Source organism: Malaclemys terrapin, chromosome 15, assembly GCF_027887155.1.
Source record: "Malaclemys terrapin pileata isolate rMalTer1 chromosome 15, rMalTer1.hap1, whole genome shotgun sequence".
Classification (NCBI taxonomy): domain Eukaryota; kingdom Metazoa; phylum Chordata; order Testudines; family Emydidae; genus Malaclemys; species Malaclemys terrapin.
This window is the reverse complement of record NC_071519.1, coordinates 7,737,356-7,762,241: the sequence shown is the minus strand read 5'-3', so window position 1 is coordinate 7,762,241 and position 24,886 is coordinate 7,737,356. Positions and strand designations below refer to the sequence as shown.

The window sequence follows — 24,886 nt, the reverse complement described above, 5'->3', positions numbered from 1 at the left end:
CCCCGCACCCAAACTGCCTGGCCGGGCTCCACATAATGACACCCGAAGGGGAAGGAGACTCAGGGATTCTCAGCACTGCCAGCAGCTGGATCCATCTCTGAGGGGAGTCCGAGGCATTGGGTGAGCTGAGAACAGACCCAACAGGCACCCCTGAGGGAGATGGAGACCCCAACTTTAACTTTTTTCTGCTCAGTTTCCCTGGCACAATGGGGCCCTTATCTCGGTTGGGGTCAGGACAGCGCCTGGCCCAATGGGGCCCTGATCTCGGTCGGGCTCTAGGCACCGCCCAGCACAATGGGGTCCTGATCTCGGTCGGGCTCTAGGCACCGCCCAGCACAATGGGGTCCTGATCTCGGTCGGGCTCTAGGCACCGCCCGGCACAATGGGGTCCTGATCTCAGTTGGGGTAATGAAGCTTTAGGGGTAGAATGGGCTGGCAGGGGTGTTAGCCAAATGGGCTCATTTCCCCCTGGAGCTGCCCAATTACCCCAAGGAGGCACGGAGAGACAAGAGGACAGATACCAGACCCTTTATTAGTCAGTCAGCTGAGAGGGTGCTCTACTCGGCTAGTGCCTGAGAAAGAGTCACACCTTACAAGCACAACTGGGCCCTTTTTTATACAGAGAGACAAACAACTTAGCGTGTCTAAATTCTGCTAACCTATGCATTGTTTAAATTCAGTTCTAGTAGTAATCAGGATACATCTGTTTAGCTTCCCGTCCTTCACATTCCTTTCCCAGGGTCCGTCCAACCCCCTCCCCTTTGCCATATATCTTCTATACATCCTGTATATGTGCAGCTTCATGCATGGGAAACAACAGTGAAAGCTGAGATAAGCATCTTTACTGGGATAACAAGCAGAAGCCGAGATAAACATGTTATTCAGTTTTTGGGCCTAACAAGATTCCCCCCTAAAAAGCATTTTGAGAGCCTTATGGCCCCCAATCCTCAGCCTTCACCGGCTGGTATTGGGCCATCATTTGTTGGTGTATAATTTGATTAACCATTCGTCGAACTAATGCAACTACACAGGGAGCAAAGCAAGCTAGGGTTAATAAAGTTGTAATGAAGAGTACAAAGAGAAGAAGGCCTTCTCGGAGCCATCCTAGTTGCGGTAACCAGGACGTGAACCAGTCCGTATTCCACCCACCCCATGTTTGGACCGGGACATGGGCTAACTTCCTCATTTCTTTCGTTAGCTGTTTTACCGCCTTTCCATTATCATCTATTTGTAAACAGCAATTAGATTCGTTTAATTTTGCACAGATTCCTCCTTCTTCTGCCAGCAAATAATCAAGAACTAGATGGTGCTGGTAGAGCGCATTTCTCATCTGAGTGGACTGATCGGCCAAAAGATCGAGAGCTGCAGCCGTCTGATTAGTTATTATTTCTAAGATGGCTTGCAGCCTAATTATCCGATTCAAGTTGTAAATGGGCTCCCTTGCCCCTGAGATCCACTCATTAGGATTCCATGTAGCTGGACCATAATGCTGTATAATTCTCTCAGGGGGCCACTCTTGAGCTCCCCACGTTTGGGAACTTCCAGCGGTCAATGCGGAATCAACAGACCGCCTTTCCCTAATCAAGTCGTCATATACCTTAATTCCTAATTTATTTCCCTGAATTTGGGGTAATAGAAAGAACAAGGGCCTAATGTACCCAACATAACATATTCCTGACCAATTTGGGGGCAATCTTCGATAAGCGTATTGCCCACATATCCAGTAATGGCCTTTTAGGGCCCATTGTCCGTTCGCAAAGGGGCCATCCCAGGCCTCAGGATAGTCCTCGGGGCCTGGTTCTTCATAATACAAAGGGTTACCCATCTCCAGGGGCCCCCCTAGTACAACAGATGTACCGCCAGGATTACAATAGTCACATTTCCATGCCCCGGCCCCTTCCCTCCAAGCACAATTACAACCAAATCTAGGGCTTTTGGTAGTAGACCAAAAATGGTTAAAATGGGTTACCCGAGTTCCATTAGAGTGTTGCCATGCCCACTGATACCAGCGTACCACGTGATCCTTACTGTCGGTATTATCTCGCTGGCAACTTAGAAAGAGGGCATCAAAGAACCCATCTTGTCCAACTGCCTTACAGCCTTCGCCAGTATGCTGTTGGTAGGAACATTTTACCCAGCTATGATTAGTAAGTTTCACGTGGGTATGGTTCCATCGTCCTTGATATTTAGAACAGTCATACGTATGGCAACTAGGGTGATCATAGCAGTCAAATCCTAGAGATAGAGTCCAGTCACATTGGCTCTCGCCCACATACACCCCTTCTTGTTTTGTTCGGTTGAGACAAAGGATCCCTACTCCAGAGGAATAGAGTCGCCAAGGGCTACTATCCTCAGTCCAAACTTCTGTTCCTTTGTGGACTATACTTAAATTACTAATCCGCCATTTAGCTTGCACTGGCTGGGCTACCCAAGGCCACTCATTCCAATCCCCTGGACCTCCACAAACCCAGCAGCTACTAAGATTGAAGGAACCCGCTATTGTTTCTCCTAGTTGTACAAACCTATTCTCCCAACCATAGCCATGATAGACACATATGAACAGAAATATTAATAATGAATTCATGATTGCTTTTTTCTAAACAGTCCTTTTAGTCCATCGAGTCCTTGATACTCCCAGATGGTGTCTCCGCCCGTGCCACCCCGGGCTTCCGGGGCCGGGGCGGGCAGAGGGCTGGTGTCCTCTTCCGTGGAATTGGTTCCCTGGTCAGGATTCAGAAACCGCTTTACCCGGGTGTGATGTGTCCATTTGTCGCTCCCGAGAATTTTAACTGCGGCCTGGCTGATGAGCGAAACGGTGTGTGGACCGTCCCACCTTGGCGTCAGGGGGTCGCGTTTCCACTTCTTGACAAGGACCTGGTCACCGATCCGGAACGGATGCACGGTCTGGTCCAAGGGGAGGGCCTGGAATGGCGCCGCGTATCGATGAAGCTGCAACAAGACAGATTGCAACCCGGAAACCTGTTTCCATAGTAAGTCATTTCCCACTTCCCAGGTTACATCCTCCCGGAATCCTGGGATAAGTATTCGGGGTGGAAATCCAAAGACTAGCTCAAAGGGCGAGAGTTTAAGACCCTTACGTGGGGCCCTTCGAATGCGGGTGAGGGCAAGTGGCAAGGCATCAAGCCACTTTAAGCTAGATTCTGTGCATATTTTAGTTAGAGTGTCTTTGAGAGTTCTATTCATCCTTTCTACTTGACCCGAGCTTTGCGGCCTCCAGGGTGTATGTAGTTTCCATTGTATACCGAGGGCCTGGGATACCTGCTGGACCACTTGTGAGACAAAGTGGCTTCCCCTATCAGACTCAATTACCTCGGGGAGATGGAAACGAGGAAGTATTTCATGTAACAGGGCTTTGGTAACTGCCCGGGCCTGGCAATGCCGGCTGGGGTAACACTCCACCCACCCGGTGAGTTGATCAACAAACACAAGCAGATACTTATAGCCCCTGCAAGGGGGTACCTCAGCAAAGTCAACTTGCCACCTTTGAAAAGGGAATATAGCCCATGGTCGGCCTCCCATCGGGGCAGGAGGGCCACATCCCTTCTGGTTCGTTCGTTGACAGATGGAACAATTATTAACAACTCTCTGGGCTTCCATGTGCATACTCAGTCCTTTAAGGGACCTGGTAGCCAAGTCAACCATTGCCCCAGACCCCAGATGTCCCTCTTTATGCAGGAGCTGAAAAATCTCCTGGAGTACTGGCCTGGGGACGAAAACCTCTCCCCCAGGCAATCTCCACCATCCAGAGGAATCCTGCCGGCCTCCTGCAGCCTGGGCATGACCCATTTCCTCGGTTGTGTCTTGGGGAGGAGGGGCTTTAGTCTCAGTATCTTGAACCATGAGAAGCCGCGAGGCCCCGTCTCGGGCGGCCTCCTTCGCGGCCTGGTCAGCCAGTTGATTATACTTTCGCTGTTCGGCCTCGGGAGCCCTCCCGTGGGCACGCACATGCATCACGGCAACCCGGAGTGGAAGCATCAGGGCCTCGAGCAGGGCTTTAATGAGGCTCCCATGTGCAATCTTTTGACCTGAGGCCGTAATGAATCCTCTCTCTTTCCACAGGGTCCCGTGTGCATGTACCACCATGTAGGCATAACGACTGTCTGTATATAGGTTAAGGGTTTTCCCAGCCCCCAAGTGAAGAGCCTCAATAAGAGCCACCAGTTCCGCCGCCTGAGCGGACAAATTGGGACTGAGTTTAAACTTGTATACCCCTTCATCCTTAATCACTACTGCCGCGCCAGTATATCGCTTGCCATCCACTACATAGCTGGACCCATCAACGTACCCCTCAACATCGGGGTTGGGCCAGGGCAAATCTGAAAGATCAGGTCGGGGTTTGGTTTCTTGTTGCAAAACTTCAATACAGTCATGAGTAGGACCAGCCTCTGGGGAAACCTGGGGGTCAGGCAGTAGGGTGGCCGGGTTAAGGGAACTGACTGTCTTAAAGGTCAGATTGGGGGCCAATAAGAGCCCTACTTCGTATCTAGTATGTCGGCTAGGGTTTAGATGCTTTTCCCCAGCGCCTGTTCCCAGTATCTGAGGCACCCCGTGGGGGACCACAACTTCAGTGTCTCCACCCAAGATTAACTTTTCAGCTTCCTGAACGAGGAGGGCGGTCGCTGCTACGGCCCGTAAACAGGCGGGCCACCCCTTGGCGACAGGGTCCAAGACTTTTGAATAGTATCCAATGGGTCGCCAGGTTGGTCCTGACCTTTGGCACAGGACCCCAGCTGCCACCCCTCCTCTTTCATGAACGTATAGGGTGAATGGCTTCCGGGAATCTGGGAGGGCTAGAGCGGGAGGCTGAACCAAGGCTTCTTTAAGCTCTCGAAATGCTTTTTCCATTTCCCTGGTCCATTTCCAGTGGAGCAGACCTTCTTTAGTTAAAGACTCATATAGTGGTCTGGCTTTTCCCCCATAGTCAGGGATCCAGAGTCGACAGAAGCCAGTCAGTCCCAGAAAAGCCCTTAGTTCTCCGGGGTTCCGGGGCTGAGGGCTGTCAAGTATAACCTGGATTCTTTCTTTGCCCAAACTGCGACTCCCTTGGCAGAGGTGGTATCCAAGGAAGGTGACCTGCTGCTTAACCAACTGAGCTTTTTCCCTTGATACTTTATACCCCTGTACCCCAAGGTGATTGAGGAGACCTACAGTTTGCTCCTTGCAGACTGTCTCTGTTTCAGTACTCAAGAGCAGATCATCGCAGTACTGAACTATGTTACATGCAGGATGGTTAGCCAGGAATGGGGCCAGATCCCTTTTTAGCTGGCTGCCAAAAATCTCTGGTGCACAGGTGAGTCCCTGTGGGACAACAGTCCAAAGATATTGGGCCCTGTAATGGGTGTCCAGATCCTCCCATTCAAAGGCAAACAACTTTTGAGATTCTAAATCAAGGGGGATGGAAAAGAAGGCGTCTTTTAAATCTATAACCGAGAACCAGCTGTGGTTCTTAGGTACTTGGCCTAGAATTGTGTGGGGATTCGGGACGACTGGGTAGGGGGCTTCTATCAATTTGTTAATCTGTCTCAGGTCCTGGACCAATCGGTACTGTGCATTGGGTTTAGGCACTCCCATTATTGGAGTATTGTATGGGGATGTGTCTTCCTTTAACCACCCGCACTGTAAGAATTTTTGAATCAGGGGTTTTAACCCGATCCGAGTGGTTAGCTTAAGGGGGTATTGTCGAATTCGGACTGGGCTGCTTCCCTCCTTAAGGGAAATATGCACTGGTGTAGCATTCCTGGCTCGGGCCACGCCTCCTTCCTCCGCCCAGACCTTGGGATTTACCCCCGGCAGCTGGCTTCTATCACTTCCCTTACATTCCAGGGAGTGATCTCTAGCATTTATGAGAGCCATCTGGTAATTAGAGGCTTGTTGCTTAGGGATTCTGACTTCCATTGTCCCGTTATTGAATGAGATCTCCGCCTGCAATTTAGTGAGGATATCTCGTCCGAGCAGCGCTATGGGGCAGGAGGGACTGCAAACAAACTGATGGGAAATTTGATGATCCCCTATTTTTACTAGGAGAGGCAGAGTTTTTTCCAAAGCTGTAGTTTGTCCCTCTATCCCCTGGACCATGGCACGTTCCCGAGCTCTACCTCGGGGAGCCTTATTAAGGGGGAGCAAACTAAGGGTGGCCCCAGTATCAATAAGGGCTTCAATTGGGCTGCCCTCCACTTTAATCTTCACCGTGGGATCCAGGCTGGCAGCTTGCGCCGCCAGGAGGGGCCGCTGGGTCCCCCGGCCCCCCTATGGGGAAGATTCCTCCCCTGAACGTCCCGTACCGTTGTAGAGGATGGGAAGGGACGGGGATTTATCTTTACGTTCCCTTCCCATGGCCTGTCGCCGGGGGCACTCATTCTTCCAGTGCCCCTCTTCCTTACAGATAGCACATTGATTTCGACCCAGGCGAGGGCCCCTCCCCTTCCCAGGTGGCCCTGGCCGTCCCTTAACCTTGCCCCCCCTCTCTGCATATCCCTCTCTTAGGGCCATGGCTAGAACGCGGGCCCCTCTCTTCCGCTCCTCATCATCCCTCCGATCATAAACCTTCATGGCTATTTCTAAAAGTTCCTCTATATTTTTGCCCGATGCCCCCTCCAATTTTTGCAGCTTCTTTCTAATGTCCTCGTAGGACTGCCCAATGAAAAGGGGTATTAGCACCCGTTTCCCGTTGCTATCCTCAGGATCGAGGTCTGTGTATCTTTTACAGGTATTACAAAGCCGTTCGTAAAAAGCAGCTGGGTTCTCATTCTTTTCCTGTTTTATATTATATAATTTGGCCCAATTTGGGGTTTTTCTAATGCAGCGTTTCATCCCCTGGACTATAGCCGTGGCGTATTGGCTATGAGAAGCCCGTCCTGCTGCGTCATTTTTCCAGTCAGGAGGGCTCTCAGGCAACCGCGTAGCTACCGTGGCTGAGTCTCCCCCTGTCTCAAGTACCCACTCGCGGGCTCTTGAGAGGACTAAACGCCTTTCTTCCGCGGTTAATAGAGTGTTAAGAGCGACCCTCATGTCACCCCAAGTAGGGTTATGGGCCATAATTAAGGTCTCAAACACTGCTGTTAGCGGGGCAGGATCCTCCGAGAACGGGGGATTTTGTTGTTTCCAATTATATAGATCACTAGTGGTAAAGGGGACATATATCATAGTGAGTTCACCATTGGGGGCTACAGCCTCCCGCAGTGGACATAAATATTTCTGCTGCAAGGGCATTTCGATTATCCCACCACTCTTGCCCGGGGAGCCAATAAGGGTAAATCTAGTATCCCCAGGGTTATAATCAGTTGACATCCTCCACTGTGTTACGGAGTTTTGATTTGTTATGTGACCAGTCTTGCTCCTGGTGCGGTCAGACACTGAGGAGCTCAGAGAGGTCGAAGGGGACTCCTGTTTGGAAGAGCCCTGGTGGCTTGGCTCACCCCTTTCAGCTGAGGCATTATCCTCAGAGATGGGGGGGGGGTTTCAATTGAGGATGCCAGAACGGGGAGGCCAGGATACAAAGGGGGAGGGGGCATAGAATCAGGGGCAGAGGGAATTACAGCCTGCGGACAAGATTTCTTAACAGGGGGACAGGGTTTCCTAATAGGGGCACGGGCCATTAAGATTTTAATATTTTGTGATCTACATTTTTGCAACCATGGGGGAGGATTGGCCACAAGGTCCTGCCAAATGTCTATAGAATCATAGAATCATAGAATCATAGAATATCAGAGTTGGAAGGGACCTCAAGAGGTCATCTAGTCCAACCCCCTGCTCAAAGCAGGACCAATTCCCAGCTAAATCATCCCAGCCAGGGCTCTGTCAAGCCGGGCCTTAAAAACCTCCAAGGAAGGAGACTCCACCACCTCCCTAGGTAACGCATTCCAGTGTTTCACCACCCTCCTAGTGAAATAGTTTTTCCTGATATCCAACCTGGACCTCCCCCACTGCAACTTGAGACCATTGCTCCTTGTTCTGTCATCTGCCACCACTGAGAACAGCCGAGCTCCATCCTCTTTGGAACCCCCCTTCAGGTAGTTGAAGGCTGCTATCAAATCCCCCCTCATTCTTCTCTTCTGGAGACTAAACAATCCCAGTTCTCTCAGCCTCTCCTCATAAGTCATGTGCTCCAGACCCCTAATCATTTTTGTTGCCCTCCGCTGGACTCTTTCCAATTTTTCCACATCCTTCTTGTAGTGTGGGGACCAAAACTGGACACAGTATTCCAGATGAGGCCTCACCAATGTCGAATAAAGGGGAACGATCACGTTCCTCGATCTGCTGGCAATGCCCCTACTTATACAGCCCAAAATGCCGTTAGCCTTCTTGGCAACAAGAGCACACTGTTGACTCATATCCAGCTTCATATCCACTGTGACCCCTAGGTCCTTTTCAGCAGAACTGCTACCTAGCCATTCGGTCCCTAGTCTGTAGCAGTGCATGGGATTCTTCCGTCCTAAGTGCAGGACTCTGCACTTGTCCTTGTTGAACCTCATCAGGTTTTTTTCTGCCCAATCCTCTAATTTGTCTAGGTCCCTCTGTATCCGATCCCTACCCTCTAGTGTATCTACCACGCCTCCTAGTTTAGTGTCATCTGCAAACTTGCTGAGAGTGCAGTCCACACCATCCTCCAGATCATTAATAAAGATATTAAACAAAACCGGCCCCAGGACCGACCCTTGGGGCACTCCACTTGAAACCGGCTGCCAACTAGACATGGAGCCATTGATCACTACCCGTTGAGCCCGATGATCTAGCCAGCTTTCTATCCACCTTACAGTCCATTCATCCAGCCCATACTTCTTTAACTTGGTGGCAAGAATACTGTGGGAGACAGTATCAAAAGCTTTGCTAAAGTCAAGAAATAACACATCCACTGCTTTCCCCTCATCCACAGAGCCAGTTATCTCATCATAGAAGGCAATTAGGTTAGTCAGGCACGACTTCCCCTTCGTGAATCCATGCTGACTGTTCCTGATCACTTTCCTCTCCTCTAAATGTTTCATAATTGATTCCTTGAGGACCTGCTCCATGATTTTTCCAGGGACTGAGGTGAGGCTGACTGGCCTGTAGTTCCCCGGATCCTCCTTCTTCCCTTTTTTAAAGATGGGCACTACATTAGCCTTTTTCCAGTCATCTGGGACCTCCCCCGATCGCCATGAGTTTTCAAAAATAATGGCTAATGGCTCTGCAATCTCACCCGCCAACTCCTTTAGCACCCTCGGATGCAGCGCATCCGGCCCCATGGACTTGTGCACGTCCAGTTTTTCTAAATAGTCCCGAACCACTTCTTTCTCCACAGAGGGTTGGTCACCTTCTCCCCATGCTGTACTGCCCAGTGCAGCAATCTGGGAGCTGACCTTGTGCGTGAAGACAGAGGCAAAAAAATCATTGAGTACATTAGCTTTTTCCACATCCTCGGTCACTAGGTTGCCTCCCTCATTCAGTAAGGGGCCCACACTTTCCTTGATTTTCTTCTTGTTGCTAACATACCTGAAGAAACCCTTCTTGTTACTCTTAACATCTCTTGCTAACTGCAACTCCAAGTGTGATTTGGCCTTCCTGATTTCACTCCTGCATGCCTGAGCAATATTTTTATACTCCTCCCTGGTCATTTGTCCAATCTTCCACTCCTTATAAGCCTCTTTTTTGCGTTTAAGATCAGCAAGGATTTCACTGTTTAGCCAAGCTGGTCGCCTGCCATATTTACTATTCTTTCTACACATCGGGATGGTTTGTTCCTGCAACCTCAATAAGGATTCTTTAAAATACAGCCAGCTCTCCTGGACCCCTTTGCCCTTCATGTTATTCTCCCAGGGGATCCTGCCCATCTGTTCCCTGAGGGAGTCAAAGTCTGCTTTTCTGAAGTCCAGGGTCCGTATTCTGCTGCTCTCCTTTCTTCCTTGTGTCAGGATCCTGAACTCGACCATCTCATGGTCACTGCCTCCCAGGTTCCCATCCACTTTTGCTTCCCCTACTAGTTCTTCCCTGTTTGTGAGCAGCAGGTCAAGAAAAGCTTTGCCCCTAGTTGGTTCCTCCAGCACTTGCACCAGGAAATTGTCCCCTACACTTTCCAAAAATTTCCTGGATTGCCTGTGCACCGCTGTATTGCTCTCCCAGCAGATATCAGGGTGATTAAAGTCTCCCATGAGAACCAGGGCCTGTGATCTAGCAACTTCTGCTAGTTGCCAGAAGAAAGCCTCGTCCACCTCATCCCCCTGGTCTGGTGGTCTATAGCAGACTCCAACCACGACATCACCCTTGTTGCTCACACTTCTCAACTTTATCCAGAGACTCTCAGGTTTTTCTGCAGTATCATACCGGAGCTCTGAGCAGTCATACTCCTCTCTTACATACAACGCAACTCCCCCACCTTTTCTGCCCTGCCTGTCCTTCCTGAACAGTTTATATCCATCCATGACCGTACTCCAGTCATGTGAGTTATCCCACCAAGTCTCTGTTATTCCAATCACATCATAGTTCCCTGACTGTGCCAGGACTTCCAGTTCTCCCTGCTTGTTTCCCAGGCTTCTTGCATTTGTTTATAGGCACTTAAGATAACTCAACGATCGTCCCTCTTTCTCAGCATGAGACAGGAGTCCTCCCCTGTTGCGCTCTCCTGCTTGTGCTTCCTCCCAGGATCCCATTTCCCCACTTACCTCAGGGCTTTGGTCTCCTTCCCCCGGTGAACCTAGTTTAAAGCCCTCCTCACTAGGTTAGCCAGCCTGCTGGCGAAGATGCTCTTCCCTCTCTTCGTTAGGTGGAGCCCGTCTCTGCCTAGCACTCCTTCTTCTTGGAACACCATCCCATGGTCGAAGAATCCAAAGCCTTCTCTCCGACACCACCTGCGTAGCCATTCGTTGACTTCCACGATTCGACGGTCTCTACCCCGGCCTTTTCCTTGCACAGGGAGGATGGACGAGAACACCACTTGCGCCTCAAACTCCTTTATCCTTCTTCCCAGAGCCACGTAGTCTGCAGTGATCCGCTCAAGGTCATTCTTGGCAGTATCATTGGTGCCCACGTGGAGAAGCAGGAAGGGGTAGCGATCCGAGGGCTTGATGAGTCTCGGCAGTCTCTCCGTCACATCGTGTATCCTAGCTCCTGGCAAGCAGCAGACCTCTCGGTTTTCCCGGTCAGGGCGGCAGATAGATGACTCAGTCCCCCTGAGGAGGGAGTCCCCGACCACCACCACCCTCCTCCTCCTCTTGGGAGTGGTGGTCGTGGAACCCCCATCCCTAGGACAGTGCATCTTTTGCCTTCCAATCGGTGGAGTCTCCTTCTGCTCCCTTCCCTCAGATGGGCCATCTAGTCCACTCTCCGCATTAGCACCTGTAGAGAGAACATGGAAACGATTCCTCACCTGTATCTCCATTGCTGGTGCATGGACGCTCCTCTTTCTTCTTCTGGAGGTCACATGCTGCCAAACCTCCTCACAATCCTTCTGTCCCTGCTGCGTCTGCTCTGAATCTTCAGAACATTGTGGCCGTAGAAGCATCTCCTGACGTCTGTCCAGGAAATCTTCATTTTCCCTTATGCAACGCAGAGTCGATACTTGTTTCTCCAGCCCTCGAACCTTCTCCTCCAATATGGAGACCAGCTTGCACTTTGTGCAGACAAAGTCGCTTCTGTCCTGCGGAAGAAAGACAAACATGGCACAACCTGTGCAGGTTACAACAGCTGATCGCTCACCTTCCATATCACCGTCCTCTTCGGAGCTTCCTCAACTGTTGCAGGAACTACTCGGAGAAACCTGCAGATGAAAGCCTCAGTGCGCTCTCCCTAGGCAAACTCCCGCTGTTAGCCTCTGCTGTTCGCCGCTCAGCTGGTTCGCTGCTGACTGCCCTTATATACCAGTCAGGCCCACTCAAGGCCCAGCTGGAACAAAGCACTCCCAATTCACACTTTTCAAACAAACAAGCAAGCAATCAAGCACACGGTCAAACTGACCAACTGTCCCAGCAGCAGACACTCAGATACTCACCAACACAGCCCCCCTAATGCAGCACTTAGCGTACCTCCTCTCGGACAGCTCCCAGGCAAACTCCCGCTGTTAGCCTCTGCTGTTCGCCGCTCAGCTGGTTCGCTGCTGACTGCCCTTATATACCAGTCAGGCCCACTCAAGGCCCAGCTGGAACAAAGCACTCCCAATTCACACTTTTCAAACAAACAAGCAAGCAATCAAGCACACGGTCAAACTGACCAACTGTCCCAGCAGCAGACACTCAGATACTCACCAACACAGCCCCCCTAATGCAGCACTTAGCGTACCTCCTCTCGGACAGCTCCCAGGCAAACTCCCGCTGTTAGCCTCTGCTGTTCGCCGCTCAGCTGGTTCGCTGCTGACTGCCCTTATATACCAGTCAGGCCCACTCAAGGCCCAGCTGGAACAAAGCACTCCCAATTCACACTTTTCAAACAAACAAGCAAGCAATCAAGCACACGGTCAAACTGACCAACTGTCCCAGCAGCAGACACTCAGATACTCACCAACACAGCCCCCCTAATGCAGCACTTAGCGTACCTCCTCTCGGACAGCTCCCAGGCAAACTCCCGCTGTTAGCCTCTGCTGTTCGCCGCTCAGCTGGTTCGCTGCTGACTGCCCTTATATACCAGTCAGGCCCACTCAAGGCCCAGCTGGAACAAAGCACTCCCAATTCACACTTTTCAAACAAACAAGCAAGCAATCAAGCACACGGTCAAACTGACCAACTGTCCCAGCAGCAGACACTCAGATACTCACCAACACAGCCCCCCTAATGCAGCACTTAGCGTACCTCCTCTCGGACAGCTCCCAGGCAAACTCCCGCTGTTAGCCTCTGCTGTTCGCCGCTCAGCTGGTTCGCTGCTGACTGCCCTTATATACCAGTCAGGCCCACTCAAGGCCCAGCTGGAACAAAGCACTCCCAATTCACACTTTTCAAACAAACAAGCAAGCAATCAAGCACACGGTCAAACTGACCAACTGTCCCAGCAGCAGACACTCAGATACTCACCAACACAGCCCCCCTAATGCAGCACTTAGCGTACCTCCTCTCGGACAGCTCCCAGGCAAACTCCCGCTGTTAGCCTCTGCTGTTCGCCGCTCAGCTGGTTCGCTGCTGACTGCCCTTATAAAATATAGGGATATTGGTCCCAATGCCCATCCCGGGTCACAATACTATGTACAGCTTGTACAATCCCTGGTTTGAGTGTCCCCCCCTCGGGCCATTCCACCCCGAATGTCGTCCATTCAAGAGTACAGAATTTCACAAGGTTGTCTTTACATAATACAATTCCATAGTCAGCCTGGCGTCTAAACGCCTTCCAGTTATCCAGCATACATCCCAGGGGTGTCCCGGAGAAAGTGCTTTGTCCAGACCCCATTATGCTTTACCCCAAAGTTTTCCCAGACAGAGGTATCAAGAGGGGGAAGGGGTAGGGATCTAGTCCTCACTCAGATATCCGCTGGGTCACGAGGTTCGGCTGACCCCCCTTGCAATCAAGATATCCTGGTCACCGGGTTTCCCCTCGCAGGAGTCTTGGGGCGGCTGAAGTCAGCTTAAGCCTCAGACCTGTCAGCGGCACTCATTCGTCTTTCACACAGATCCCTTAATCAGTTACAATCTCGGTTTCCAACACACCATTAAGAGGAGAAACAAGATTACCCCCCCCCAGAAACAAGAGTATTCCCTGAGGTTGTTCCAAGTCCCAATAATTGTTAAAAACGGCCCATGGACTTGTGGAGTTAGTTATGTTACTCATTGGCCGTTATTTGCTTACCCTTTAACCAAAAACACAATAACAAGACATTTACAAAGCTACAATAATGTTAACATACCTTCCTGTATACAGGCTGCCTAGGGGATTTCCACTGTCCAACCCACACCTCGGGGGCGTTATTCCTCAAACCCAGGAGGTAAACGCACTTACCGCCCGAAGTGGCCGCGTCCGGCAGTCAGACTTCCCCTCCTTCTGGAGCCGTCTTGCTTCCGTGTCCTTCGGAGTTCTCTTCAGAGAGGACGCAGCCGCCCCGGCCGACTGTGACAATCCGAGGCCCGAGCAAAGCGACAGCTCGAGGTGGCCACTCCTCGGAATCGCCCTCGGCCGTCGGTCAGTGCCCTCTACAGGGAGAGAAGTCCCGGCGGAGTCGCCATTTGTTAGCCAAATGGGCTCGTTTCCCCCTGGAGCTGCCCAATTACCCCAAGGAGGCACGGAGAGACAAGAGGACAGATACCAGACCCTTTATTAGTCAGTCAGCTGAGAGGGTGCTCTACTCGGCTAGTGCCTGAGAAAGAGTCACACCTTACAAGCACAACTGGGCCCTTTTTTATACAGAGAGACAAACAACTTAGCATGTCTAAATTCTGCTAACCTATGCATTGTTTAAATTCAGTTCTAGTAGTAATCAGGATACATCTGTTTAGCTTCCCGTCCTTCACATTCCTTTCCCAGGGTCCGTCCAACCCCCTCCCCTTTGCCATATATCTTCTATACATCCTGTATACGTGCAGCTTCATGCATGGGAAACAACAGTGAAAGCTGAGATAAGCATCTTTACTGGGATAACAAGCAGAAGCCGAGATAAACATGTTTTTCAGTTTTTGGGCCTAACAGGGGGAGGCGTTTGGGCTCAGGAGGATCCATGGAGGAGGCAGCTCCTCACCCCGCGCTGTCTCCACCTATCTCCCCCCCTCCCCACTGCAGGTGGATCCAGTGACAGACACAGCACTGGCCCCGAGGGGACCCTGCCCCTGGCTCTTCCTGACCCCTGTCCTGCTCGCCGCAGGCCTGGCCCATTTCAGACCACGTGACACCTACAAGCGGTTCCTGAGAGAACATGTTGATTTCCCCAAGACCAGCGCCACCAATGACCATCGCTACGGCAACCTCCTGCTGCGGTGCCAGAACCTGACTGGCCCTTTCTGCAACCCCCCCCCCCACACACACACACACACACACCCTCATCCAGCCCCACGCACCGAGGCAGAGCCCAGAGCAGCTGGATCCGCATGACCTGAGGCCAGGGAAGGCTGGTGTGCTTTGACACAGCCCTGTAGAGCTCAGGCACTGGCCAAGATCTGGGAGCAGGAGGTCCTCTACTCCCCCCTTTGGCTCCGGGGCAGCCCCGTCGTTGGGGGCTCTTCTCCTGCCCCATCCCTGCCCCGCTGGGCAGCACCCGCCAAGCATCTCCACAGGAACATTCAGCGGCTCCCCTTATCCCACAGGCCGGCAGCTTGAGACCTGGGGGGGGATTTCCCACCCTGGGCCCCCAGTTCCCATCCACATGAGTGAAAATCCGGGTGCCCAGCCCCCCAGCTGGCACTGAGACCCTCAGCCTGAGACTGGTGCCCACCATACAGTACAGTCGCCCCCTCCCCCCCACATCCATGGGGTATCGGGGGCAGGTTATGGGGAGAAGGTTGTCGCGGGGGGAGGTGCCTGGAACCTGTCACTGAGGTTTGTTTTCTTGCTGCTTCCTGCAATAAAACACTTTCCTGCCAATGCAGAACGAGTCGCTGTGTTTGGGGGCTGGGGGCATTTTCGGGCTCTCAATGGGGCCTATTTGTCTTGCTGAGCCTGACGCTGAGCCGGGGGTGTCAAGTCGCACGGAAAAGCTCCAGGAAGAAACAAAACCCGCACGGGGTGGGTGGGGTGTCCTGTTTAGGGGACGGACAATGGGGTCAGGGGTGTCACGAGGGGACTGAGACACACCCTGGTCCGTCCCCGAGGAGACAAACCTCAGCTGGGCCTCTCTTTGGAAGGAGGCTCCCAGCCAGCCTGGCTGGACATCGCTGCAAAGGCTGCAGGTGGGAAACTTCCTTAGTCAGGAACGTGTCCTCGTCACTGGCTCTCGGCTCTCCCAGGGGGCTCTGGGGTTAGTGAACGGAGAGGGACCGCGGGAGCTGGGGGCCCCGTCCCTCTGCCAGCAGCAGGTCTGTGAATGCAGCGTGTGCCTTGGAGCCGTGGCTGGGCACCGCAGGGGGACACTCGGGGGGGGGGGGTGCCTGTTGCTCCAGAAGGACGGCCAGGCTGGGTCAGACCCACGGGCCAGTGGCCTGTCTCTGACAGCAGCCGGTGCCAGATGGCCGGGGGGAATGGACAGACCAGGGCAATTATCGAGTGATCTGTCCCCTGCTGACCAGGCCTGGCTTCTGCCCACCCGCAGAGGTACAGCGGCGTCCATGTGGCAGAGAGGGGAGGGTTTGTGTCATCCATGCCTGGCGGAGCCGGGGAGCTGCCCCTGGCTGGCACAGATCCTCCCACTAAGGGCAGGGGTAGCTCACAGCCCTGGGCACCCCGGGGAAGTGTCACCCCCTGGTGTGGGGAAAAAAGCAGGAATAGAGGTGCACACAGCCCCTGGCATGAGGGTGAGTTGGGGACCCTGGTCTGGAGAGAGGGTAGTGGGAGGCACATGGAGACCCTGGCAGGGAAGAGATTGGGGGGAGATGCAGGGGACCCAAAGTAGAGGGGGCTGGGGCACCCACGGAGCTTGGGGGAGAACTGGGAGATGTGAGGAGCCCCTGGTGGGTGCTCTCATCTTGCCAGGACACACAGCTCTGCACCTGGCCACATTCTGCCGGAATATTTCCCATTGCCTCCCTCAGTTCTAAGGCACCTTGGGTGGAAAATTTTCCCACCTAGTCAGACACCCTCAAGTCCTGTCCCTCCACCACTTTCTCCAGCCTCAGCCCACGGGCCTCAGGGCTGTAAAACTGCCCCTGGGTGTGCAGGGTCCCCCCACCCGTCCCGGGGAGAGCAGCCTGCCACAGACCACAGGGAGGGATCCAGCAACAGCCCAACCACCAGCCAACACCCGGTGAGCCAGTGGGGCTGGGCAGCGCGGGACGGGCCCTCAGTCCCTGCCTGGGATGGGGTGGGGCCGGTCCAGGCTGACAGGGTCGTGAGAAGCCCCATTAGGGCCAGATATGGGCCTGTCCCAGGACAGTGGGGGTGTCAAAGCCCCGAGCCTGTGAGCACCAGTGGACACCAGTGAATGGGATATCCCTGAGCCCAGCCAGCCCAACCTGCCCCGGATATCCTAGGGTCCACCCATCCCGGCCTGCCCCATATATCCCCGGGGACCCAGCCAGCCCGGCCTGCCCACAATCCCGCTCTCAGGCCATGATTTCTGCAAAACATCGCTCATTTTTCTGTTTTTCTGTTTCTATTTCCCTCTCCCAAAAGAAGCAAACAGAAAGAATAAAACTGTAAACTCTCGGACTGTTTTCAGACACCACACTTGAGTGTCACTTCAAATCACTCCACCAGCGCTTAAAGTGCAAACTTCACTCCGAAGAACAAGCTGTGCGAACACCCTGCTAATGGCTGCGCCGCCAGGACATCCCCAGGATACAATCCCGGTCTGGGCTGTTGAACTGCCATGTCCCCTTAGTTCTCTAGCCTGGCGCGACTTTGACGCTGCTCTGCTGTCAGGACATCCACTCCTGGCCTGGTCACACAGACTTTAGCATGTGCAATCACTCCCTGCTCAGTACAGGAGCACTCGGACTAGTCACTCATGAATTACAGCCACACCCGCAAGCTCCTTGTCCCAGCTCTGGATCCAGCCAAACATTGAGCTCCAGAGATTGGCAGCTTCTGGCCTAGACCTTCGGGCACTTAGCTTCAGGGCTGTGTGGCCCGATGGTCAGAGTCAATAGTGAAGTGTACAGACCATCTCTGTGCACAGTGTAATAGAGTGGATTTGAAAAGTTCTCCTTTGTCTGTAAACTACAAGTGCCCATTTTAAATCAGAAGATTCATAATTACCCCGGGCTACTTCCCTGTGACACACAGGGCCACAAACATGCTGGTGAACAGGACAGGTTACTAATCACAGTGGGTGTTAGCCCCGTAGGGTCACCCCGAGAGTGGATTTGACCAATCAGGGGAAGTTACGGGAGCAGGGTGACCCATCCGGAAGTGGGTTGTATGTCCCCTCTGAGAACTCCTCCCATTGTCCTCTGCCAATTGAAGTGGGCGTCAGCCCTGTAGGACCACCCCGAGAGGGGCTTTGACCAAATAGGGGAAATGCCGTGGTGGAGTGACCTGCCCGCAAGAGGATCCTGTGATCTCTCTAAGCAGTCCCCCACACTGCCCTCTACCAATGGGCGAGAGTTTCACTCCCCACCTTAGGGCGTCTCAGAAGGGAAACGTGCACCAATCAGAACAGGTGTAGCCCAAAGGTCCAGGCCACGATTTCTGCAAAAAGCATCCTTGAACGAGACGCCTCTTCCACGCAGTGTTGTGTTGGGACTCCCAGGGCAATGCTGCCGGGCAGCAAACATTGAGCTCCAGAGATCGGCGGCTTCTGGCCTAGACCTTCGGGCACTTATAGCCTCAGGGCGGTTTGGCCTAATGGCCAGAGTGAAAATGGCTGCCCTCCCTCTCGGGGCTGTGTGGCCCAATGGCCAGAGTCAGTGCAGCTGCCGTTCTTGCAGGGCTGTGTGGCCCAGCGTTCACAGTTAATATAGTTGCCCCTCCTCTTGGGGCTTTGCAGCCTGGTGGCATGTTGGGGAGCTGGGCCAGCACCCAGGGATGGATGGCGGCCAAGGCAGGGGTCCCGGGTCCTAGCCCAGGGCCTTGTCAATGGTGAGTGTGTTTGCCACTGAGTCAGCAGGGATCCAACCAAAACATGCTGACGTCACTCAGGACAATGGCTAATCCCCCCCGGCTACTTCCTATGAGATGTCTGGAGGCCCTGGGCTGGGGGTCTCCGGGCTCCCGGCCTGGGTAACTCCCAGAGACTCCGATCTCCCATGCACGTCTGCAGGTGCCTGGGGATGCGCCTGGGTCTCGGCGCCTCGGGGCTCTGCAGTCAGGGGCTTCAGCAGCTTCTGGGCTGGAGCCTGCAATGTGCATCCTCCATTTTTGGCGTCTGCCTAGACTGAGCTGAGCTGCTCCCTTTCACATGGTGCTCCAGTTATAGCATGTCCAGCAGGGCTGCGGGTGGGGGCCTTGTCTTCCTCTGCCTAGACTATGGGGTTAACTCCTCCCAATCCAATGCGTGGCTGGTACAGCCCGGCACATACTGCTCTGCCCCTTCCGTCTCCTCCTTCCCATGCAACAGCTGCTTTGCCGTCTCACAAGAGATGTGATGAGTGGGGGCCTCAATCGGCTCCTGTTCGCCTCTGGAGTCTGTCAGAGGGAGAAAGGGCAGGAACACAAATTAGAACAAAACCTTGAAGGCTGAACATCTGGAGCAGGGCAGTTTCCCATGACACATCGCCCCACTTTGCTAATGCTCATTCGCAACTTCCCTGAGAGCCGGCATTTCTTAACAAGAGCACCCAACCCCCCAACCGCTGCTACCCTGGGGGCTGGCAATGGCTAAAGGGAGTCTGGGAGAATTTCTCCTCTCTCCGCATGGCTCTGATGACAGAGGGAATCACATAGGAGAAGCTGTGTGAATGTCGGGCTCTATGGAGTGGGGGTGGGACGTCAGACGTGCGCTTTGCCCCCTGCAAAGAGGTCAGTACAATACTCAGATCGCTCCCCTAGGCTCAGCTCTGTTTCTCGGAGGTCCTGAAAACCCTGTCCCACAAATCTTTGCGCACATTTCTGAAAGGACAGAGTCAAAAAGCCACCTGCACTGTCAGCAGGACAAACCTGGAATCCTGTCCGACCTCCTGGTTCTCTCTGTCGGCTGAGGTGGCTTGGGGCGACCCCTTCTGGACATCCGCGAGACAACCGGCCATCAGGTCAACCCGTTCCCTTCAATGGGGTTGAGCTGGGGGCCGAGTGGGGACTGAGAACGTTTCCCTGGGCAGACCAGACTCGGCAGGGCCTGACGGGCAGGGTCCGGACCAGGCGGGGCAACCGCAGGAACCATTGTGGGGGAAAGTATTGGACACGCCGAGACAAGGACCCGGCCATCAGGCAAGCCGCCTGGGGTTCGCCGTCCCCGGCCGCAGCGAGGGGCTGCTCCCCGCCAACGACAGGATCGGGCCCCTGGACGTCCGAAATATTTTTCTTTTCCTTTCTCATGACCTGCACCTCAACCCTCAGCCCAGATCTCCCTCCCAGACCCCACACCCCCACTGGCACCCCAGCACTCTGCCCCAGCCTGGAGCCCCCCTGCACCCAAAATCCCCCCCAGAGCCTGCACCCCTCACTCCCTCCCGCACCCCAATCCTCTGCACCAGCCCAGAGCCCCCTCCTGCACCCAAATGCCTCCCGAGCCTGCACCCCTCACTCCTCCTGTACCCCAACACTCTGCCGCAGCCTGGAGCCCCCCTGCACCAAACTCCCTCCCAGAGCCTGCACCCCTCACTCCCTCCCACACCCCTATCCTCTGCACCAGCCCAGAGCCCCCTCCTGCACCCAAATGCCGCCCGAGCCTGCACCCTTCACTCCTCCTGTACCCCAACACTCTGCCCCAGCCTGGAGCCCCCCTGCACCAAACTCCCTCCCAGAGCCTGCACCCCTCACTCCCTCCCGCACCCCTATCCTCTGCACCAGCCCAGAGCCCCCTCCTGCACCCAAATGCCGCCCGAGCCTGCACCCCTCACTCCTCCTGTACCCCAACACTCTGCCCCAGCTGAGAGCCCCCTCCTGCACCAAATTCTCCCCCAGAGCCTGCACCCCTCACTCCCCCTGCATCCCAACACTCTGCTGCAGATGTGCAGGCTGCTAGGCAGGAGTCTTAGTAACAGCAAGCTTGTATCTCTGTGGGGCAATGGGTCAGCACATTGGTCTGTTAATCCAAAGGTTGGTGGTTCGATCACACCCAGGGACGGCAGTTGCCCTGTGTTACTTCTCTGCTCCTCATGACCTGCTGGGAGCCTCAAAGGTCCCCTTTTGCCACCTCAAAAATGTCTCCCGTGGCCTCAGTGGTTTGAGCTGGTGGCTCGAAGAGGAGCTGGATGAGACTCAGAAACCCATCTCCCAGCAGCCATGCCGGGGGCTCGGGCTTAATCCTCAAGGTCGAGCGCAAAACCTTCAGCCGGGCTCGTTTCGCTCCCTTCCCGCTTCCGCCCGAGGGGCAAGGGAGAAACGGCCGAGACACACCGGCTCGAAGACGCCTCCCTCCCACTTCCCTGTAGGCTGCATACAGCTCTTGGCCTGCCTCATGCCTCGTCAGGGAAGGGCGGCCATGCTGCCCAAGCCTGAGTCACGTCCGCAGCCTGGCCCGCCCCGGCTGATGGAGCGCAGAGCCACGCGAGTCAATGGCAGGGTGAGTCGGGGCTGTGTAACCCGCCCTCCTGGGGCTCTGGGGCTGGGGAAGCTGGGGCTGCGCCACCCACTCTGGGGCTGGGAGGGAGGCTGGGGGCACGATGGGGCTGGGGCACTAGCCTGGGGTGGGAGCTGGGTGCTGCAGTGCGGGGGCTCTGGGGTAGTAGATTATTTTTATCAAGATACAAATTTCTTGGTCAAGATATAGTCAAGAGCTAGACTCCAGAGAAAATAATACACTGATGACAATAAGAACTATATAAAAGGATTTTGCAGTCACTATGGTCATAACTATGATGTGTCGTGTTTCACTCTATATCTGGTGCCACCTCCTTTCCCTTTGGCCTTGTAGGTGACCAAGGGTAAAGCTAAACATCTCCTCAGATACCAGGGAGTGTTTGTGTTCATTCCTGCGAGCTACACAAGGGTTTGATGTTGCTGTTTTCAATCCTCCAGCTCTGCTGGGATAAGGAACAGTTCAGGCTGTCACTGAACTGAAGGAGGGAGGTCATTTTGTGACAGGGAGAGGGACGCCTCCTCTTAAAGGTGTTTGTCTGGCTGGCAGCCCTGGTTCCCAGGTCTCTCCTGAGGGAAGAAAGTTTCTGTGCAAAATACCAAAAATTTTAAGGGAGAGGAGGGAAAGGCGATGGGCACAGGATGGGGCCAGCATGAACCACAACATGGTTCTTTTATGTGGGATGACTCTGAACATTGACTGATCCCCACTCCCTTGTGTTTGAAGAGATGGTTAGTTTTGCACTTGGGAAACTATAAGGCTGAAGGAATTTAATGGATGGTGACACTAGGATTCAAGGGATATTTAGTGTTGTAAAAAATGTTAAAAACACTTAGCTTCAACTTGAGCTGCCTGTTATTAACGGCTGGTTTCCCCAGGTCAGAAATGCCCTGGATTGCCTCATGCCTTGGTGGGAATTGTCCTGGGCTGCCCTTAGCTCCAGGCTGATGTTTCCGGGGAGGAGGGTGGAATTGATTGGTTTGCTGTTGGGAAGGGAGCCAGGCCAGTTGTGGGGGAACGAGACCTCCCAGCATCTTCCCAGCCCAATCCAGACTGCTGCCCTGCCCCAGCCTCTGTCCCCTGGGGGCCCTGCAGGTTTGACTCTGGAGCGTGGAGAGGGCAGCAGTAGAGGCAGAGGACAGACTGGGCTGGGCAGATGCTAGGAGCAGACACCAGAGGCCTATACTGGCTCCGTCCTCAGCACCGAACAATCAGTCCCCTCCCCCACCCCCGTGACAGCAGCCTGGGGCTAAGGGCAGCACCCACTGGGGGTTTCTCTTTTGCTCCCGCTGGGGTGAGCAGGGACCTGGGGGTGTTTCTAGCAGAGCCGTTGGAACCAAACTGGGGAACCAGCTTTTAATAACAGGCAGCTCAAGTTCTGACGAATTTTGTTACAATTTTCTTTATAATATAAAAGAATTCACCAGTAACCAGGCAGCAGTTATTGCAACTCTTTTCTCCTGCTCTTCCCTGCCGTAGAAAGAAATGGCGTTTTGGCTTTTCATGATACAGGAGTCAGGGTCCTTCCCTGTCCAGATCAATGTGCATAGAAGCAGCCTATTGTGTTTCATTTCTTAGCTCCTGGCGCCATCGAGTGGCCATTTCCTTCCCCTCCTTCCTGTCCAAAGCACAGACCCCAATTCCTCCAGGGAGAGGAGGACATCTTCCTTCTTTCCTTCCTGAACAGCCCCCTTCATTGGAGAGCCCTTTGCTGGGATCTGGATGGGGAACAGCCATTTTGAGGATTAATTTAACACCATATGTGGTGTTGGTTCATAGATTTTACAGCCAGACTAGATCACTATGTACATCCGCTCTGACCCATTCGTAACAGAGCCCAGAGAATCCCTGCAGTGACCCATACATCCCCCTAACATCTTCTGGTTGAACGAGGACGGGTCATTCAGAAAGTCAGCGTGTTTGGGTGTAAAGGGGTGAAATGATGGGAAAATTGCCCCTTCTTCCTAGTTTAAATTCTGTAACTTCTACATTGGACAATAATACTCAGCTCTTCACTGGCCATGAATGAAAACCAGGTCTGCCCTATGAGAGACAATAATTCTACCAGAGAACCACAAATGTTCAAACTATAAAAATGTCACCTCTGCATTATAGACCACACTCACTGCTGGGGAGCTACACCGGGACAGGGCTGACGCTCAGAGGAGCTCTGCGTTTCTGGGCGAAATGGAATTATTTGGCATTAATTCTATGGGGATGAAGGGGTTCTAGTTACCGGTGCCCTGTCCCTTTCAGGGATTGGAGCAATGCTGGAGAGGCTGACGGGCCCGGAGTTGGGGAGCCGTGTGTGTGCCAAGGAGAGTTGTTGTGCTCTGGTGACACAGAGCGGGGGTGGGGAGTTTGTAAGCTGTGGGGTTTGTATAGAGATAAAGTTTACTAACCCCCAAGTTAAAAGCTGTTCCTGCTCTGGGCTATACAGGGCGTTCTTGGTTGAGAGTACCCCTTTAAAAACTTTTTTGAATAAAAATCGATTTCCAGATCCATCTCCAGTATGTTCAGGAGCTCGCGTGGTGAGGGGCTTGAAATGAATTTAAACACTCAGCATTTTCCCATGAAAATGGGCGCATAGGGAGGCTGCCAGCTGTGGAGAAAGCAGGCAGCCAAACAATGTAAGAGTGGAGCAATGCACAACTTTAAATGAGCACATTCCCTAATTGATTAGCAACGTAACAACGAAACAACATTAACCGGGATAAATAAATAAAAATAAAATAAAATAAATGACTTAAAGTGAGGAATTACTGTATTATTTTGTCTGGAGTCTAGACATTGACTGTATCTTGACCAAGAAATTTTGATCTTGATAAAATAATCGACTGCCCTGGTGAAGGCAATGGACTTGACACACACTGGGGTGTCCCTACGCAGGTACAAGTACTAACAACAATGGCTGCTTTTTAGCCATAGTTTTTAATCAGGGCAGTAAATTGATACACACCCCTGTTAAATCATTTCTCAGCCCGAGTCCTTCACCCACATTCCTTAGGGCATTGGGCCACCACGTGGATGTTTCATTTCCTGCCTCAATTTCACACAGACACAATTTCCTTTGCACAGATCCATGAACAGCAAAACCTCCCTGTGTCTCTGGTCTGAGCCAGGGCATTCGATTCCAGTGAACCTTCTCTCCTGCAATGGCGATGGTCAGACAGAGGGGACGTGGCACCTGCATCCCTGACAGGGAGATATTGGCTCGGCTCTTTCTTTCTGCTGCTGTTAGTCCATGAAACATCAAAGGTGGAATTCAAGGCTGAATTCTCGCACCAACCCCCTGAAATATTTCAGTGCCCCAGAGAAATCCTGCCCACTGTTATTGGGATGATGGGATGGAGATTTGACTAGGAAAGGGTCTGTCTGAATTGTCACCCTGGGGAATGAAGAACAATCTACAGCAATGTCGTTAACACAAACACACTCTCATCCTGCTCCAGCCGGAAGGGAATGGGCAGGAATTCTCGCTGTTCAGCTAAGGACACATTTACATTGATGCGCAGTTGTGAGTGTGCTGGGGAAGCTGGTCTGAGCAACTGGAAGTGACAATTCAATGAGAACAGAATCATCATTGAGTGAAACAACTGTAGATCAGGTAGCTGTGGCCGAGTGGTTAAGGCCATGGATGGAGCCATCCGCCACGGCAACCGGGACAAGCGCTGCAGGAAGTGCGGCTACGCAAATGAGACCCTGCCCCATATCCTG

General features: G+C 53.2%; 1 protein-coding gene across 1 annotated transcript in view; it reads right to left on the bottom strand.

Moving 5' to 3' along the window:
* Positions 1–512: 512 nt before the first annotated feature.
* LOC128823355 (uncharacterized) overlaps positions 513–24,886 on the bottom strand; it is a 51,026-nt gene continuing 26,652 nt past the window's right edge. Inside the window, exons 3-4 of the mRNA XM_054005596.1 lie at positions 13,909–14,218; positions 513–2,949 (exon numbers count right to left, since the gene is read on the bottom strand). Coding sequence (XP_053861571.1) covers positions 2,581–2,949; positions 13,909–14,218 — 679 coding nt within the window. The 3' untranslated portion in view covers positions 513–2,580. The remainder of the gene's footprint in view (positions 2,950–13,908; positions 14,219–24,886) is intronic.